At 36.4% G+C, this 20,134-nt stretch overlaps 2 protein-coding genes across 2 annotated transcripts; both read right to left on the bottom strand.

The window, feature by feature from the left end:
- Positions 1-447: 447 nt before the first annotated feature.
- LOC131657535 (V-type proton ATPase subunit c''2-like) lies at positions 448-1,021 on the bottom strand. Its single transcript, XM_058926921.1, has 3 exons — positions 1,002-1,021; positions 720-890; positions 448-625 (listed from the first exon to the last, which is right to left on the bottom strand). Exons 1-3 carry the CDS (start codon positions 1,019-1,021, stop codon positions 457-459), a joined length of 360 nt encoding a protein of 119 aa, XP_058782904.1. The 3' UTR covers positions 448-456.
- Positions 1,022-18,070: 17,049 nt separating this feature from the next.
- LOC131654906 (ornithine decarboxylase-like) lies at positions 18,071-19,434 on the bottom strand. The gene has a single exon (XM_058924831.1). It carries the CDS (start codon positions 19,396-19,398, stop codon positions 18,109-18,111), a length of 1,290 nt encoding a protein of 429 aa, XP_058780814.1. The 5' UTR covers positions 19,399-19,434; the 3' UTR covers positions 18,071-18,108.
- Positions 19,435-20,134: the final 700 nt, after the last annotated feature.

The raw sequence follows: 20,134 nt of genomic DNA, 5'->3' as shown, positions 1-20,134 counted from the left end.
TACCTTGTTGCACTGCACTCACAACAATATTCTTGTTCACCTTAGATAAGCACCTTAGCAATAGAGTTGATAGATTGACGATTGGTCTCTGTGGTTCGATAATCTTATATATTACTTCGATAGGCTGTGCACTTGCAGTACTATATTTAGGCTATACGTTACAGACCCATCAACTAGAAGCCACCAAATGAACAAAAAAAGTACAACACTTGTTTTTATTTTTGACAACCATTGGTGCGAGACAGTTAAAAACTCTTTTTTAATCAAATTTATAAAAGTGTCAACTATCATGTTTGAATTAATCATAAATGGACTGAAAAATCAAATCTGAACACTGATAACCATAAGCTTCTTACTAAAAAGAAATGAACTCCATTAGTACATCTCTGAAGTCTTGAATTTATTGGCGAGCCCGAATAAATACACATTTTTTATTTATAAATGATACAAGGGAAACTAAATTTTTGAGGGCCATGTTGCTTGAGCCGACATAATAATTCCAACAATAACTCCAAATAGGCCAAGTGCACTGCCAAAGATCTCAATCACAAGAATTTTCACAAAGAGGGAGGAGTTATGAGCATCAGACAATGCACAGCTACTTCCAATTATTCCTACACACAACCTGCAACAACAAAAATAATTGAGTTATTAACAATAATTGGAAAAGGTCTCTCTTATTGGGAAGATATGAGATGCAGGTAAAAAAGAATACACACCCACAAACAAGATTTACGAAGCCCACAATAAGCCCAGAAGCAAAGATTGCATATCCAGCTCTAAGAGATTCTGGTTCATAGATACTTGCTTTTGGAACACTTTCTAGTTTTATCTGCAGGATAATAGCCACAATAACACCATAGATAGCAACAGCTTCACAGAAGATAACGCTGAAATGGCACAAACATGAAGAACTATTTTTTTAAATCAAGTGCAATAAATTGTTATATTTAGAACTATTGCTGCTGCTCCAAGATAATATGGAGGTAATACATTATTACATGTAATGGAACACTAGCATTAACTGCAGCTCAGAGATAACAATCTTAAATGTTCGAGAGATATTCCAAATTTTACATTAAAATACAGGGTTTACAACCTTATTCGCTATTTATTTAGATTTAGATTTAAGCTTTAAATCTTTGGGGAAATATGCTTTTCGTGTCCGATGTATTGATGGTAATATTAAGGGTGTTCAGATCAAGCTTACTTTGTATTTGAAATATAATGAAAATCTTAGATAGTGTTTGAAATATAGAACAGAGTCAAACCCAAACACGCACCAGAAGCAAAATATTACTTGAAAACTCTAGTATAATCACTTTCCCATGGTTTGATAAAGGAAAGTCAAAAGTTTGTTTAGTTTGAAAAAACATTTTCTTTTTCTAAAATCAAAGTCAAAGCCCAGTCATGTTTGTTGATGTTTTGGGCAATTATACAACCCTTTTGCCACATCATCCAGCAAGTCAAAATTCAGTCAGCAAATGTGGTAAAAGGGTTTGGTAAATCTAGATTTTGGGTTTTATAAGGGGCATTTAATAAAAAAAAAAATTTCAGGGGGCGTAAACCAAAACTCGCTATAATGGTAGAGGGTTTAATATATTTAACCCTTAAAAAAAAATATAACTCACATACTTTTTGTTGAAGAATTTTTGTTAGACAACATTAAAAAAATTATTTTTTTAATAATAACTGTTATGTATTAATTCAAACTTAGTTAGTTACATGCTAACTGTATAATTAGTTATTCTATGTATATATAGTAACTACTTCTGTAGTTTTGTAACAACTCTCTCTTATTCAATAATCAATAATATCTTCCTTCCTTCCACAAGACTAATTGAGTTTCAGGAATCAATAGTGATTTAAGCTATGGTTAAGAGGCAACAACTTCACTGCAAATCTTCCAATTCTTGATGGCAAGAATTGAGAAATATGGTGTATCCAGATAAGAGTCATCTTCAACGTTCAAGATGTGTTCGGGTATGTAATAGATGGGCTTCAATCGGTAGCAGAAGATGCTACTAATGCCTAGAAACTAACATACAAGGAATCCAAGAAGAAGGATTAGAATGAGCTATTTTACATTCACCAATGTGTTGACACGAAGGTGTTTGATAAAATATCTCACGCTACAACATCGAAAGAAGAATGGGACATGTTGGAAAAATACTATGATGGAGATGTGAAAGTCAAGAGTGCGCGCCTCCAGTCTTTGAGAAAGCAGTATGAAATGTTGCATATGAAAGAGGGAAACTCGATAGCAGATTTTTTTACAAGGGTTCAAGAATTAACCAACCAGATGAAGAATTCTGGAGAGATGTTGACATAGCAAATGAAGGTTGAAAAGGTACTTCGAAGTCTCACTCTTCAATATGATATGATGGTAATAACAATTAAGGAAATCAATGAACTGACTATAATGAAAATGAAAGATCTGCAAGGATCTCTTGAAGCCAAAGAGCTGAGACTGAATCAACAAGAGACAGAGAAAGATTTTGAACATGCTGTGATTACTCATTCAAAGAAAGGAGTTTTTGATGACATGAAGAGAAGGTGGAAGTAGGAAAAAAAAGAAAATACCAGAGAGAAGCCACTCAAAATAGAAAAGAGAAGAAGAAGATTGAAGAAAAACATGAATCCTCTAAACGAGGAGAAAGGTATAACAAATTTCAAAACAAGAAAAGGTTTTAAGACAATAGAAAGATTCAATGCTTCAACGTTGAGAAGTATGGTCACTTTGTAGTTGATTGTTGGTTTGAAAAGGGAAATCAAACCAATACTAGTGCAGAGGAAGCTAACATGGTGCAATATGATTAAGATTCAGATCTTGTTATGTTGATGGTAACAACTTGGGGAGGGATTCCAATCTCTTATATGTGGTACTTAGATTTTGGTTGTTCTAACCACATGACTGGACGCAAGGAGTGGTTGATTAAATTCAACTCAAGCAAGACGACAAGTGTGAAGCTGGTAGATAACATAAGCTTAATGGAAGAAGGCATGGGGAAGATTGTCATACAAAGAAAGGAAGGAAAAACAACATTGATAGAAGATGTATTATTTGTCCCTAGTATGCAATGTAATATGTTGAGCATTGGTCAGCTAGTTGAGAAAGGATTTTCAGTAACCATGAAAGCAGGATCACTAAAGCTGTATGACAAGAAGAAAAGAATGGTGTTGAAATCAACTTGGACAATAAATAAGATTTGGAAGTCTAGCTTAAAGATTTCATAATCACATTGTCTTTCCTCACAACTATTGATGAAGAAAGATGACTTTGACACCAAATATATGGGCATCTGAATTTTAAAAGTATAGGCAAGTTGAATACTATGAAATTAGTAGAAGGATTGCCTAAGATAGTGACACCTGATAAAGCATATAACATTTGCATCCTTGGGAAGAAAACTAGATTGCCTTTTGTGAAGCAGTTGTCAACGAGAGCCAAACATGTACTGAATGCAGTTTCATCTGATATTTGTTGTCCATTTGAAACTCTTTCTTGTGGAGGAAGTAAGTACTTCATATCATTTGTAGATGAATTTTGTAGGATGTTGTGGGTGTATTTGACAAAGACCGAAGGAGAAGTTATAAAAATGTCAAAAAAGTTTAAAGCTATGGCTGAAAAACATAGTGAAAGACTGATTAAGATACTCAGGACCGATGAAGGATGGGAATATAATTCTCATGAATTCAAGCAATTCTTTAATGAAAGTGGCATTTTGCATTAAGTAACTCCCCCTACACACCTCAACATAATGGTAGGGTTTAAAGAAGGAATATAAGCTTGGTTGAAATGGCTAGGAGCATGCTGAAAAAAAAGTCATTGCCTCATAAATTCTGGGGTGAAATTGTGTCTACTGTGTAAGAACAAAATTTGATTCTGCATCTAGCCTTATGTTTTTATGATAACTGTAATACGGTGAACTGACTTTTTATTAATCGGAATGTCGTGGTAAGCAAGAGTCGCCACCGACTTTTATTTTATCCAAACAAATTCGGAAAGGCTAAAAGAAACAGAAAAAAAACCTTTTAAAGAAAACGGGTTCGGGGGGTAATTTATGCAAAGGGAAGGTGTAAGGCACCCTTTGCATCCATGGTTTTCCATAGGCTCTTAATTGCTTTGCTTGCTCGTTTGTTTAGAAAATGTAGATGAAAGAGATAGAGACTTTAGCTCGTAAATGAGCGTAGCCCTTTTGAAAAATTATGAGAAAGAATATAATGAAAGTTTGAGCATTGCAAGGCAATTAGGGGCAATTACCTTAAACTCAGATGATAGGTCTCTTTTTAGCCTTTCAGAATGAAAGGGTCTATCCTTGCCATAAGAGGGCAGGAAGCCTTTCGTTTGGAGGTTGAAGGGTCATCGAAGCATCCTTTGCCATAAGACTGTCCCATGCCATAGAGGGGCAGGTAGTCTAAGGCAAGGATCAGAATAAGCCATTTTCGTAGGCAGCCAGAAGATACCTCAGCCTTTTCCGTAGGCAACATCCGAGGGTCGAGGTCTTTTGTGTATCGAAGGCAGCATCATTAGGGTCATGACCTTTTTATCGAGGCAACACGACTGAGGTATCCTCGAATTCGAGGGACATGGCTTATTCTGCAGAAAAAACGAAGGCAACAGGCAACATGCAACAGGCAACAGGGCAACAGAGAGGTTACCCCAAAAGGGTGCGTGTGTGCAACAATCACGTGGTTCAATTCAGTTATTTATCTTATAATTACTGACTCTAATCCAGTTTAAATTTGCACTCCCTAAATTACTAACCACGCACTGTATAAACAATTTATGGGAAGGGGAAAATGAAACCAGCGGATCCCTTATCAGGGTTTGACATAAATAATAATAAAAGAAACAGAACAGATTTAGGGTTTAGGGTTACCAATGACGTAGCTTTGGCATTCGACAAACCCTGAAAAGGTGGGAAAAATGGCAAACAAAAGAGGGTGAGTGCGTTATCAGGTTCGGAGGCAAACTTTATTAACTCTAAAAACAAAAGAATAAAGAAATTAAAAGTAAATGAATAAAGTGTACTTAGCTTGGCGTTTGCCTTGCCAGGGTTGGTGGGCAAAGGTTTGCCTGAAGCATTGACTCTGACCATTGAGAACTTTGATCTGATGTGGTTCGTAGTCAGAGGAACTCTGAAGCATGCACAAGCTATGAATTCTGCAAAACAATTTCATGCTCGCGATGGTAGTACCTCGCAAAAACAAGAAAGTGTTAATAAAAAGTTAATTAAAATTGACGAAAAAATCTAAGAATTCAAATTAAATTCTAACAAACTTAAGTGAAACAATTTTTTTGTATTCTTTTTGCTAATGAAAGAAATTAAACTAAATATATATTTTAGCTGCTGTTTTTAATATAAGAAATAGAATTCTAGTTACTAACATGTTAGCATATATTTATTTAATTAACTAAGGATTTAACGTTAAGCATTCAATTAAATATTTTAATCAAAGAAAAGAAATTAAATAACAAATGCAAAAAGGGATAAGGTCACAGTACCTCACGTTCTTCTTCTTTATTTTCACAAACAGAAAACGGCACAGCCATCTCTCTGCTCTTACCAATCAACCGGCGGTCGACAACGAAATCTACGGCGCCCCTTCCTTGTTCCTACTTTACCTCTCCATCTCTCGATCTCATGTTTCACCATCTCTCGATCTCATGTTTCAGTAGAACCTGAACCAGACATGGTGAACTTGATTCTTAGTTTTCTGAATTTGTTGGATCTGTTTATGGAATCCGGTTCGAATCGTGAAGTTGCTGTTGGAACTGCTTGTGATGATGAACATAAAGAGTCAAATGCGGCTTCTTGTGGCAGTGGCAGGCGGTGATGAGTGTTGGCTTCGAAGGTTTCACCGAAAAAAGGGTACCGCGACGCTCTTTGTTTGCGGTTGTTGCCATGGACGGAGGGTCCGATTAGGAGGAAGTCGTGGTTGCCGTCGTCAACTGTGAGTTGCATTCCGGCTGGTGGCTACGAAACTTGAAACTATGAACTGATCGGAGATGGCACAATCATAATACCGCTTGCGAAGGTGATTGTCGGATCTGAATTGAGAACGTCGGTGTTGCTTCTGTTTGAGTGCCGAACGGATTTGGTGAGCAGCAGTCTCGAGGAGAACGTCGTCATCGATTATGATTATGCGGTGGTTTCTTTCGAACCCGCTTTCAACTTCTCCTTTTCCAGAGGGATGCGCCCCTTCAATTGTATCTGTAATTTTCATGAAACAAAAACTAACATACCATTGTTAATTAAAGAGTATTAATGTTAAAAAAAACAATACTACTAATGTTAGTGTTCATGATGGAAGCATATGATTGTTGTATGAATCTTGATGATTTTGTTAAACAAAAGGTTTTGACCTTTTTTATTTTGAGTTTTGAAAATAAAGGTTAGTATTGTGTGTACTGTACGTAAGGGGTTAGGATAGATGAAATTGTTCAGTTTGTGAGAGTGTGATGTTATGAAACAAAGAGAGTGAAACGTGAATGGTTAGTGTGAATTGTGGTTGCTGGGCGTATAGAAAAAACTAGGAGGTTATGCAGTGTAAGGGTTATTGTCGTGAAGGGTTATTGTCGTGAAAAGGAGATTATGATTGTTCGGTTTTCTCCGTGATAGAGGGTCGGTGAATAGGGTTTTTTTTGTTACCTCCGTTTGTGAATGAAGGTGTCCTATTTATATATAGCAATTAGGTTAACTAAAAATGGAAAATATAATTTGCAATCAATAAGATAAAAATCAAGGATTAATAACCAAATTAAAAAAATGCAATGAAATTAACTTGTCGGGAAAGTTAAGTAGAAACCTACCATATATATTTTTCTTGTGATTTTTGGTTAAAATGTGTATAAAATAATGATTAAAAATAAAAAATATATTTTTTTTAAAATACTCTTTATATAAAACGAAAATACTATTTAAATTAATGAAAAAACTTCTTTTTTTTTTTTTTTGTGATTTTTGTGATTACTTAAATAAAATGGAAATAAAGTTAGGACTAAAATAAAAATAAAAAAAAGGAGAAATATTAGAAGTGATATTCGAACCCGGGACCTCTCGTTCTTGCGCCTTTTAACCTCAAGTCCTTACCAATTATGATGCGTCACTTATTCGAAATAAAATGACATTTGCAAATATATGAGGGCAAATTTTGGGGTATGACAGCTGCCCCTGTTCAATTATCTTAAACCTGAAGATGTAGAGTGGTTTGTGTGCCAGTCGGTATCTGAAGGTGGAAGATGATTGAACACAAGAATACCAAGAAATTTGCCCTATTTGAAGTAGGGACTTTTGTCGGAGATGGGCTTGTAGATGCCATCTGATAGTTGTTAGAGTGTAGATTGTTACGCAATTTCTGCTTTTGCTGTCTTCCCTCTTTTGAATGTTGAGGAACCGTCAAAGGTATCGACTCAAATCTGTGTTGGGTTATTTAAGGAACCGTCAAAGGTATCGACTTAAATTCGAAGCATATTGTTGAGGCACCGTCAAAGGTATCGACTCAGATATGCGGATAGATTGTATAAGGAACCGTCAAAGGTGTCGACTTATATCTGAAGTATGTCGTTAAGGAACCGTCAAAGGTGTCGACTTAACTCTTGATGTGGGTCGTTAAGGAACCGTCAAAGGTATCGACTTAACTCTGAAGCATATCATTGAGGCACCGTCAAAGGTATCGACTCAGATATGTAGATAGATTGTATAAGGAACCGTCAAAGGTGTCGACTTATATCTGAAGTATGTCGTTAAGGAACCGTCAAAGGTGTCGACTTAACTTTGAAAACAGAGACAGCAATATCTTGAAAAGTAAAGGTTAGTTTTCTTATGTCATGATGCATGTGTTATGTAATGAGTACCTCAAAATAAATGAGAAATTTTGTATGTCATGCATGAATTTATTATGAAGTTATGTATGCAATGCATGAATATGTTTGTGTCATATGGTATGTGATTATGATCCATGTTGTTTTAGTCGAAAAAATAAATCTCCATGTTTTCGTGATTTTGATATTTGATTTCGTCTTGAAGATGCTCAGCTGGGGATTTATGGTTTCTACTTGGGGATGATCAGTAGTTTGATGTACCCTGATTTAGGGATATTAATAAATCATGTTGGAGAAGAGTAAAGTGTCGGAGAACAGGTGGTATTGAAGATGTAAACTCTGTTGGGGAGCCATGTCTTTGTCGGGCCGAGTATGTTTGAAGATATCTTCTGGAGGATTGCTCTGTGGGGATATGATTTTGTGAAATCGGAATTGCGGGAAGGCATGGATGCCTTGAATATTTCCCCCAGTATTATAGTGACTACCATTCCTGGATTTGATTAGGACATGCCGCCGAGTATTTGATAAAGATGTAAAGCCAGACTTGCATAGATTTGCCCCTGCTAGTAGGAACTTTGGAAAGATTCGCCTCGCGAGGGCTTTATGAGATGTACACTATGGGCGATATGCCCCCAGTAATCATAGGCTCAAGACAGTGTCCCATGTTGACTGGGGAGTAGCTTTAGATATACTTGGATGCATGCCCCTGATTGTTCGACCATCCATGAGAGAGTCTCGGAATCTCGACTTGATTGCCTCAGATTGATTGGGCAAAACGCGTTATGCCCCTTGTATACGTAAGAGACATGGCTTCTTGGAGTAATTTTGTTTTGTCGGGATAACTTTCAGTCATTAGTTGTACTCTGTGCAAGTTCTTTCTGATGCTAGCATTTGAAATTATGTAGCAGGATATGTTTAATAATGTATTCATGGGATGCAATGCATACGTTTGTCTCGAGTTTTTGAAAAAACATTAAAACCAAAGATGTAAACGTGTGATGTTTGTAAAAAAACATGATATTTGTAAAAACATGATATTTATGACAACGTGATGTTTGTAGAAACGTGATATCAACTCGGCATTTTGGTAAACCTTAAGGAGTCGGGATACCTTTTGGTGACAGTATGCTTTCGAACTAACCATGCTTCAATTAGGACTTTCAAGGGTTGTAACGTGGCTTGGTTCACGGTTTAAGAAACAAAGGATAATGGCTCAAAATTTATTTATACCCATCCCCTTCTTCGTGATGTTCTTCAGTCCTAAGCTCAGTTAATTCAACTTATGCATTCAGGTTCCAAGAGACTTTTGGATTCGCGCCTTTGATAATGTTGATGGTTCACAAGCGAGGAGAACTTCTTGAGATGGCAGTCACTTCTTCCTTTTGGTAGTCACAACATTGTGTTGTTCAGTAATTTATTGACTTCTCTCTTTTCATCTTTTGATATCCCTAACTTTTGCCTGAACTGTTTATTTTTGAGATTACAGCCAGCGGGATGCCTTGATTTTTGCCTAAGTCATCTTTTGACTTTTGACTTAGCAGGCTTTTCTTTGTATATATGTTTTTTCATTTTTTTCTTTTTGAAAGATATTGACTGCCTCGCTTAATGATTGACGAACCATTGGCTTTTGATTGACATCTCCAACACTTCTTTGATGTGTGCGAATGAATGCTTGCGATTGAAACCTTTGTTGAAAGATGTACTGAATGGTTCTCTTAAAATAGAATGTACAGCCAAATTAACTGAGAACTACCCTGCCCCAGGTTATGATCAAGGGTTTTTAATTAGTACAAGAAAGAAACTCCTACTTCTTAGGCTCAAAGGGGATGACGAGGGATTAACATCCTTATATCTCCACTGTTTAGGAATTGAACAAATGCTTGTACATCGTCAGCATAGTCCGCTCAAAAGCATACTGTATGAGGTTGCGGTATCGTTTTTCGTCATCCTCCCTCAAAAGGTATACAACTTTAGCAGGAGTTGAGTATCACAAAAACATATGCAGAATAAAGACATAATTTAAAATGAGTGGTAGCGAAATAATTAATTCAAGACAAACATATGCAATGCACTAATGATTATTATTAAGACAAATAATGTCTATCATAAGTCGAATGTTTAAACAAACAGATAGAAATTGCAAATGAAAGTAAAGCTAATGATTTAAAGTTCATCCACTCTGACATTAATCAGTCTTGTCGTGATTGTGCATGGGAGCAGTGATCACTATAGGAGTCTTGGGATGAGGGAATTCAATTTCACCAGCATCGATCATATCTTGGATCTTGTTCTTTAATGGCCAACAATCATTCGTATCATGTCCAGGGCTATTGGAGTGATACGCGCACCTCGCATTGGGCTTATAGCTAGGAGCGGAAGTGTTGGGCTTCACAGGAGGATCCCTTAAAGTAATTAGCCCTTTCTTCAACATCTGTTGTAATGCTTCAGCCAAAGTCATGTTGATCTTTGTGAACTTTCGTTTAGGTGCCTCTGACTTGCGCCTTTGTTGTGGAACTGGTGTAGAAATCAGAAATGTCCCCACAGATTGGTTGTGTTCATTGCGACCTTTCCAATTGTACACAGCCTTAGTCATGTGAGGTTCTTTAGGTGAGTTGAAGTCAATGATCTTTTCATCAATTAAGTCTTGAATCTTGTGTTTCAACGGTCCACAATTCTCTGTATCATGACCAGGACTATTCGAATGATAAGCACATCTCGCATGGTACTTATACCCAGGAGCAAGATTTGTAGGGATTGAATATGAAGGTAATAAGGTTATCAAGTTCTGGTTGAGCAGTTGTTGCAGAACTTGAGACATCGGCATGTGCAACGGAGTGAATGATCGCTTGGGTTTGGATTTCCCTTTACCTTGACCATCTTGTTGCCTATGTTGATCCTTCTACTTCTCGATCAGAAGTGCCTTTAGTTCTTCTTGCCCCTCGGCCAAGTTAAAGATCATCTCTTGGAATTGGTTGTTCTGAACTTGGAGATTTTTGATAGATTGTTCAAGGTCCATGATGCTGAAATAAACAGCGAGGGAGGATGAGAGACCTATTGTAAGAAACCTGTTATGCGATGTTATGAATGCAAATGCAATATTTTCAAGGATCTTTTAGGAATTTAGTTAGCAACTTTAGAAAATGATTTGGTCGCGCCTTTGTCTGAAGAAATCTGAACTTTGTCTTTGGACGTCTTTCTTTGGGAATCAAGCTCACCATATCGAGTGGGTCATCGCCTTCGATTCGGGATACCTCTGAATTTGAAAGTATATGGCTAGAGGAAAATAAATCCTCTTGCCCCTTGATAGGTATCGTGTCCTTAAATTGGAAGGTATGTGGCTAGAGGAAAATAAATCCTCTTGCCCCTTGATTAGGACATCAATCTTTGATAGAGGTACCTGAAATTGTGCGCCCTAAATCCCTAAGATCCTTGAAAGGGTTAGTTAAATCATGTTATGCTTATGATGTCATGATGTCATGATGTTACGCGAATGAAGTTCATTTGGCATAGTGTGAGATAGTAAGAACAAACAAGTCCTTTTAACAAAACCTGCAAGGAAATGAAGGTTAGTAGTAAACACAATAAGTCACACAAGTCACGCAAGTCACACAATTTTTGGCTTAAGGCTTGCATGGAGTCCGATCAGGTGTCCTTCCCCATGGTATTTCTATGGATAAGGAGATTTCAGCAACGGGTTCTACCAAGTGACTCAGAATTGTCAGCCCCCTCTAAAGCACCCTCGAACATGATACATGCATACCACGCAATGATACTTTAGGAAGAAACCTATCTGAGCTGTAGTATCGGGTAGCGACCATAACTTGGCATGCACCAAGAATAGCCCTCCCACTACGTTCCTAAAAGCCAGGATGGGTTAAGGGTAACTAAAGGTCCTTGAGCTCCGACGCACCCAAAGATACATGCATAAACCTCTCTCATGCAAAAGAGGTACACAATAACCAGTGGAGGCCTAACTCAAGTGTGAACTTCATTTTGACCAACCCCAAGCATGCACAAGGGGGGTCTCCATGACTATGCCACTCCTAATCTTAGGTGTTCTTGAATCCGGGAATAGGATTCGTCCTTCAGTTTTCCCAAAACGCCCCTGAAAACTAAAACAAACAAAGCAAACAATAGAAAACATTTTAAAATGAATCCTAAACCTTTAAGGTAACCCCTCTTTTATCGAAATTCATCCCCAGCAGAGTCGCCAGTTCTGTAATACGGTGAACTGACTTTTTATTAATCGGAATGTCGTGGTAAGCAAGAGTCGCCACCGACTTTTATTTTATCCAAACAAATTCGGAAAGGCTAAAAGAAACAGAAAAAAAACCTTTTAAAGAAAACGGGTTCGGGGGGTAATTTATGCAAAGGGAAGGTGTAAGGCACCCTTTGCATCCATGGTTTTCCATAGGCTCTTAATTGCTTTGCTTGCTCGTTTGTTTAGAAAATGTAGATGAAAGAGATAGAGACTTTAGCTCGTAAATGAGCGTAGCCCTTTTGAAAAATTATGAGAAAGAATATAATGAAAGTTTGAGCATTGCAAGGCAATTAGGGGCAATTACCTTAAACTCAGATGATAGGTCTCTTTTTAGCCTTTCAGAATGAAAGGGTCTATCCTTGCCATAAGAGGGCAGGAAGCCTTTCGTTTGGAGGTTGAAGGGTCATCGAAGCATCCTTTGCCATAAGACTGTCCCATGCCATAGAGGGGCAGGTAGTCTAAGGCAAGGATCAGAATAAGCCATTTTCGTAGGCAGCCAGAAGATACCTCAGCCTTTTCCGTAGGCAACATCCGAGGGTCGAGGTCTTTTGTGTATCGAAGGCAGCATCATTAGGGTCATGACCTTTTTATCGAGGCAACACGACTGAGGTATCCTCGAATTCGAGGGACATGGCTTATTCTGCAGAAAAAACGAAGGCAACAGGCAACATGCAACAGGCAACAGGGCAACAGAGAGGTTACCCCAAAAGGGTGCGTGTGTGCAACAATCACGTGGTTCAATTCAGTTATTTATCTTATAATTACTGACTCTAATCCAGTTTAAATTTGCACTCCCTAAATTACTAACCACGCACTGTATAAACAATTTATGGGAAGGGGAAAATGAAACCAGCGGATCCCTTATCAGGGTTTGACATAAATAATAATAAAAGAAACAGAACAGATTTAGGGTTTAGGGTTACCAATGACGTAGCTTTGGCATTCGACAAACCCTGAAAAGGTGGGAAAAATGGCAAACAAAAGAGGGTGAGTGCGTTATCAGGTTCGGAGGCAAACTTTATTAACTCTAAAAACAAAAGAATAAAGAAATTAAAAGTAAATGAATAAAGTGTACTTAGCTTGGCGTTTGCCTTGCCAGGGTTGGTGGGCAAAGGTTTGCCTGAAGCATTGACTCTGACCATTGAGAACTTTGATCTGATGTGGTTCGTAGTCAGAGGAACTCTGAAGCATGCACAAGCTATGAATTCTGCAAAACAATTTCATGCTCGCGATGGTAGTACCTCGCAAAAACAAGAAAGTGTTAATAAAAAGTTAATTAAAATTGACGAAAAAATCTAAGAATTCAAATTAAATTCTAACAAACTTAAGTGAAACAATTTTTTTGTATTCTTTTTGCTAATGAAAGAAATTAAACTAAATATATATTTTAGCTGCTGTTTTTAATATAAGAAATAGAATTCTAGTTACTAACATGTTAGCATATATTTATTTAATTAACTAAGGATTTAACGTTAAGCATTCAATTAAATATTTTAATCAAAGAAAAGAAATTAAATAACAAATGCAAAAAGGGATAAGGTCACAGTACCTCACGTTCTTCTTCTTTATTTTCACAAACAGAAAACGGCACAGCCATCTCTCTGCTCTTACCAATCAACCGGCGGTCGACAACGAAATCTACGGCGCCCCTTCCTTGTTCCTACTTTACCTCTCCATCTCTCGATCTCATGTTTCACCATCTCTCGATCTCATGTTTCAGTAGAACCTGAACCAGACATGGTGAACTTGATTCTTAGTTTTCTGAATTTGTTGGATCTGTTTATGGAATCCGGTTCGAATCGTGAAGTTGCTGTTGGAACTGCTTGTGATGATGAACATAAAGAGTCAAATGCGGCTTCTTGTGGCAGTGGCAGGCGGTGATGAGTGTTGGCTTCGAAGGTTTCACCGAAAAAAGGGTACCGCGACGCTCTTTGTTTGCGGTTGTTGCCATGGACGGAGGGTCCGATTAGGAGGAAGTCGTGGTTGCCGTCGTCAACTGTGAGTTGCATTCCGGCTGGTGGCTACGAAACTTGAAACTATGAACTGATCGGAGATGGCACAATCATAATACCGCTTGCGAAGGTGATTGTCGGATCTGAATTGAGAACGTCGGTGTTGCTTCTGTTTGAGTGCCGAACGGATTTGGTGAGCAGCAGTCTCGAGGAGAACGTCGTCATCGATTATGATTATGCGGTGGTTTCTTTCGAACCCGCTTTCAACTTCTCCTTTTCCAGAGGGATGCGCCCCTTCAATTGTATCTGTAATTTTCATGAAACAAAAACTAACATACCATTGTTAATTAAAGAGTATTAATGTTAAAAAAAACAATACTACTAATGTTAGTGTTCATGATGGAAGCATATGATTGTTGTATGAATCTTGATGATTTTGTTAAACAAAAGGTTTTGACCTTTTTTATTTTGAGTTTTGAAAATAAAGGTTAGTATTGTGTGTACTGTACGTAAGGGGTTAGGATAGATGAAATTGTTCAGTTTGTGAGAGTGTGATGTTATGAAACAAAGAGAGTGAAACGTGAATGGTTAGTGTGAATTGTGGTTGCTGGGCGTATAGAAAAAACTAGGAGGTTATGCAGTGTAAGGGTTATTGTCGTGAAGGGTTATTGTCGTGAAAAGGAGATTATGATTGTTCGGTTTTCTCCGTGATAGAGGGTCGGTGAATAGGGTTTTTTTTGTTACCTCCGTTTGTGAATGAAGGTGTCCTATTTATATATAGCAATTAGGTTAACTAAAAATGGAAAATATAATTTGCAATCAATAAGATAAAAATCAAGGATTAATAACCAAATTAAAAAAATGCAATGAAATTAACTTGTCGGGAAAGTTAAGTAGAAACCTACCATATATATTTTTCTTGTGATTTTTGGTTAAAATGTGTATAAAATAATGATTAAAAATAAAAAATATATTTTTTTTAAAATACTCTTTATATAAAACGAAAATACTATTTAAATTAATGAAAAAACTTCTTTTTTTTTTTTTTTGTGATTTTTGTGATTACTTAAATAAAATGGAAATAAAGTTAGGACTAAAATAAAAATAAAAAAAAGGAGAAATATTAGAAGTGATATTCGAACCCGGGACCTCTCGTTCTTGCGCCTTTTAACCTCAAGTCCTTACCAATTATGATGCGTCACTTATTCGAAATAAAATGACATTTGCAAATATATGAGGGCAAATTTTGGGGTATGACAATAACGTTATATTATATCTTAGAGAATAATTTAGTACTCTAATAGTTTATGTCGAGTGTGTAGCTTTTGTTAACAAGTTCTGACTCGGAATAAAAGGTGTGTGACATCACCAGGTTCTAAATTCAATACACTTTGACTTTGAAAAAAACCAACTGTGTTTACAAAGACTCGGTCAAGTTCTAGAATACTTCTATAATAACGGTTTTGATGAACGTTAGTGATAGAGCTTATGATCGTGACTTTTATGAAAGAGCTTATGGGGAATCCTCTATCTCTGAGAATCTATTGTCCAAAGAGCGGCGGGTGATGAGGAAGGTGGTTGTTGGCTTGGTCTGTTGCTGGTTCGTCGGAGGCAGAGGAACTCGCGTCGGCTGCATGCGGTATGCGTGTGTGCGAGATTCGGACAGATCTCGCGCGGATGGTTGTGGTTGTGTTGTAATACCAGAAACAAACTGGTGATGATGGCTTGTAGGCGGAGCCAACGTCAATTTTTGTTTTGTAACAAGTCGTTGTGATGTTGACTGAAAAAAATTGAAGAAACTTTGTATTGACTTTTTGTGGTGAAGATTTCTTTTGCAAGTTTTTGGTGTATATACTTTCTACTGAGAAAAGTGAGAATGCTGTAAGTTCTCAATGGGAGTTTTTCTTTGTAATTTTGGTTTTGCATAAAATTGGAATAAGAGTTTCTGAAAATGAATTGATTTGAGAATGTGTGAAAAAAAATTTGTACATGAATTTGTAAGTGTACGAACTTTGTAAGAGATTCAGGTTAAAAAATTGTTGTAAAAACACGTGCGAATGTAAAGGATTGTTAGTTATTGGTACATCAGAAACTTGATAACCATATAAAATGTTAGATGAAAAGAATTAATGACATTATAAATTATTAAACGAAAAATACTGTATTTATTATATGGTTTAAACCATAAGCAAATTAAAATTAATAAAGAAAAATAAAATTGAAAATAAAAGGGTGGCCACATATGGAAGATTTAACCATAAAGAGGTTTTGAAAGAATGTGTGTGAAAGTGGAAGTTGAAAATTGCGTAATTTGTAGATAAGAAAGTATGAAAAAAGTGAGAAAATAATAGGAAAGTGAATTATTGATATAATAAAAAGGGTACCATCAGAATCATCATCTAGTTTCAAAAGAAATTAAGAAAAAAATTTTAAAAACTATTTTGAAAGAACTGAGACGGTGAAAATTTGTGAGAAAAGTGCAAATTTATTGATATTGTTGATGATATGTGAATAAAAAAAGGACTATATTTATAAATTAAAAAAACTAAGTTAAGACACCAAAAAAGAAACAAATCGAATCAAATAATATTTAATATTAAAGTTCAAATAAGATATTATCTGATTCTATTTTGGTCAGCAAGTATGATGAATCTGGACAGTCTGGTGACCAATTGTACGATTTGATATGAAGAGAGTTTGATTTGAAAAGATTTTATTTATTCTTTTGAAATTTTTAGTTTTTTTTTTTTATAAAATAGAATTCTACGAGTGACGAAGGTGAAATTTGAACTCAATACCTCTCACTTATACTTCTTTATGAATGCTCTCTTACCAATTGTGTTATCTAATTTCTTTAAAATTTAAATAGCATTGTAAAACACACACTAAAGGTGGGGCAAATTTTAGATATAACATCAACTCTCTAAAGGCTTCCTATAAACACATGGTAGGAACTCCTCAGTTTCTTAAATGGGGAAATTGAGTGTGGCATAAAAGCGTACATAATTTTACTTCTTGCTTTTTTTTTTTTTTGGAGGATCAACCATGACAAAATCCCAACATGATGATATTCTTTTCCAAAGAGGAGTCCACAAAACATCTATACGTAGTTTGTGCATAGCATGGACGGACCTATATGGTGGCAGGGTGTGGCAGTTTTTCAACTTTTTACATATTATACATATACACCAAGTTAATAAAAAAAAAAATATATTTGGATAATTATTAAAAAAATATATTATCAATTCTGTTAAGAAATGTGGTTGGGCCTAACTCAACCCTACAAAACGATTTGTAGGGTGAGGATTGCCCCCACTTATAAGGACATGTTCAGGCTCTTAAGCGTGGAAATAAATGGCGGGTGGCCCGATAGCGGAAACCATAGAAGGTGGCCCACTGGATCTTAAACGAGGCTCTGATACCATGTTAAGAAATGTGGTTGGGCCTAACTCAACCCTACAAAACCGGCTTGTAGGGTGAGGATTGCCCCCACTTATAAGGACATGTTCAGGTCATATATTGTCCGATGTGGAACTCTTTAACAAATTCACTTTTTACTTCTCTCAATAAGAATACTACTAATATAAATCATATAATATTCTATCTGAGTAATTCTCGCAAAGAGCCAAGAGTAACTCTCGCCATGAGTCATTCCAAAACCATTCACTTATTTGCTTTCGCAAACACAACAAATGAGATCTGGAAAGTTAAGAAACAATACATGTTTTAATGATCAAATCCCGAACTAAAAATCTTCTTCCGCTACTATCTTTTCCCAAGTTTCCTTTTCAGAGACAATGTTAAAAGCTACTTCTTGTTTGTCCATTGCTAACTTAATGTTCCTCAAGACATTCAAGATCAATGTCAAACCTCCTACTCCCTAAAGACTTCACAAAGATACATTTAATAAAAGAAATACACAACATTTTATTCCAAATCTCAAGATTTTTATTAGTAGTGACGTATTACCAAATAAAGAAATTGAAGAGAACAATTATTTGAATAAAACTACTAATTCCACATCCACCCATATCGTTATTATTAACTGTGTTCCCCAAAATAGAAAATTACAACATGTTTAGCTCTCTTGCGACAGAACTTGTAGTTGAACATGCAAGGTAAATGTTGTTAACTGAGGAACCAAACCCATTGAAATTAGTCCCAGATGAAATTGTATAAGCACCCATATTAGGAAACACAAGCCAGTCGTTCACTTCAAGTTCAGGTAACTCATACTCCTTAAGAACCGTATCAACGGAATCACAAGTTGGTCCAAAAACCGTTGAAGGATAGAAACTTTTAGTAACATTCTCAGAAGCACCAAATCTAAGTGGCATGCACGTGACAGTAGCAAAATCAAAGACAATGTTATTAAGAGTTCCATATATTCCATCATCAATCCAATACTCTCTTAATTCACCTCTCACACGTTTCCCTATCACTTTTGTTGCCAACGTAAACGATGTTTCTGCAAAATAACGACCAGGCTCACCAATAACAACAACATCCTCATCATTTCCAAAATGTGTTTTTATTGCATCGTTCACATTTAACGCAGCTTCGTCAAATTTCGATCCTGAAATAAATCCTCCACCAATATCAAGAATTTCCATTTTCGCCATTCCAAGCCGTGAAGCCGTTTCGAAAACTTTTTTAGCCGATAAAATGGCTTTATAGTAAGCTTTTGCAGCGGCTCCTCCGCTGCCTACGTGGAACGACACACCGCTTACTTTAAGTCCTGCCATGTCAGCGGCCTTGAGAAGCTCGGGAACTTCATCTTCAAGCGCGCCGTATTTGAGACCCAAACATGTACTTGCACCAGTAGTGCTATCCTCCTCCGGCTTAATCCGAAGGAGGAGCTCGCATTTTGGGTGCCATTTTTTAATTTTTTCGACTTCTCCAACAGAGTCGAAGGTTGTTACATTAACGCCGACAATTGCAGCGTATTTAATGTGTGACTCGGATTTACACGGATTAGCGTAAATGATTCGGTCGGGTGAAACACCTAGTGATAATACAGACTCGATTTCGGCGCGGCTAGCGCAGTCGAAGTTCGAGCCGAGTGAAGCGAGTGCACCAATAAGTGAAATGTTTGGGTTACATTTGACGGCGTAGAAAGGTTTAACGGTTGGAAGTTTAGTTAACCATTTGTTCATGAGGTCAATGACGACTTTTAAGTCAAGGACACTAAATGGTGAATCAATTTCAGAGTCTTTGGCTTCAATAATGGATTGAATGAAATCAGAGATAGTAATTTCTGATGATAGAGTTGTGACTTGCTTGCCTTTCACTCCGGAAGCACACAAAATGGACTTCAAGTTAGTAATTTGGGAATTTTCAGCTACTAGTGTAGGCATTTTTGGTTTTTTCTTAGTAGTTGGCAGAAAAGAGAAGTAAGAGTGTGGAAATATAATTGACTAAGATTTTGGAGATAGAACGCACAAACGCTCATCATATATATTAAGAGAGAGTGGAAAGTAAAAAATACGTGAGAAATAAAGAAGATATAAGGTATTGTTTGATAATAAATAGGGAGGAAAAATATTACTAATCAAGAAAATCAAAATTTTCTTCAAAAATAACCTTAAATTAGGAGAAAATAGTGACATAAAACAATATTTGTCTAACAAAATGATTATCTAAAAAGTTGTTCTATGTAGACTTTATTTTAAACTAGATACATCTACTTTTCACACACTATTTTTCTTCATTTTTTTGAAGTAATTGAAAGAAAAAGTAGGTAGACATATATAATAAGGGATTAAGGAGTGGACAAGAACCCTTATTTTTATTCCAAGATCCAAACACAATTTTTTTTTATCAATATCCGTGCTGCGCTGTTGAGAATATAGCAAATGTAAGTAGTGTGAGGGAAATAGTTTCACATTGAATATGAATGTGATGACTTGAGCATTTATAAGTGGGAGAACTCACTCATCTATCACCTTAATATCTTAGATAATCTCAGCCTCAATATAATTTCGACTTAACATGGTGAAATTTACAAATGAAAATACTCTAGCAGTTAAAGCTATTGGTGATGTTCTAATTATGAGGAAAGATGGAAAAAGCTCTGTAGTTTTCAATGTATTG

Source organism: Vicia villosa, linkage group LG3 (assembly GCF_029867415.1).
Source record: "Vicia villosa cultivar HV-30 ecotype Madison, WI linkage group LG3, Vvil1.0, whole genome shotgun sequence".
Lineage (NCBI taxonomy): Eukaryota > Viridiplantae > Streptophyta > Magnoliopsida > Fabales > Fabaceae > Vicia > Vicia villosa.
This window is presented reverse-complemented; position numbering and strand designations above follow the sequence as displayed.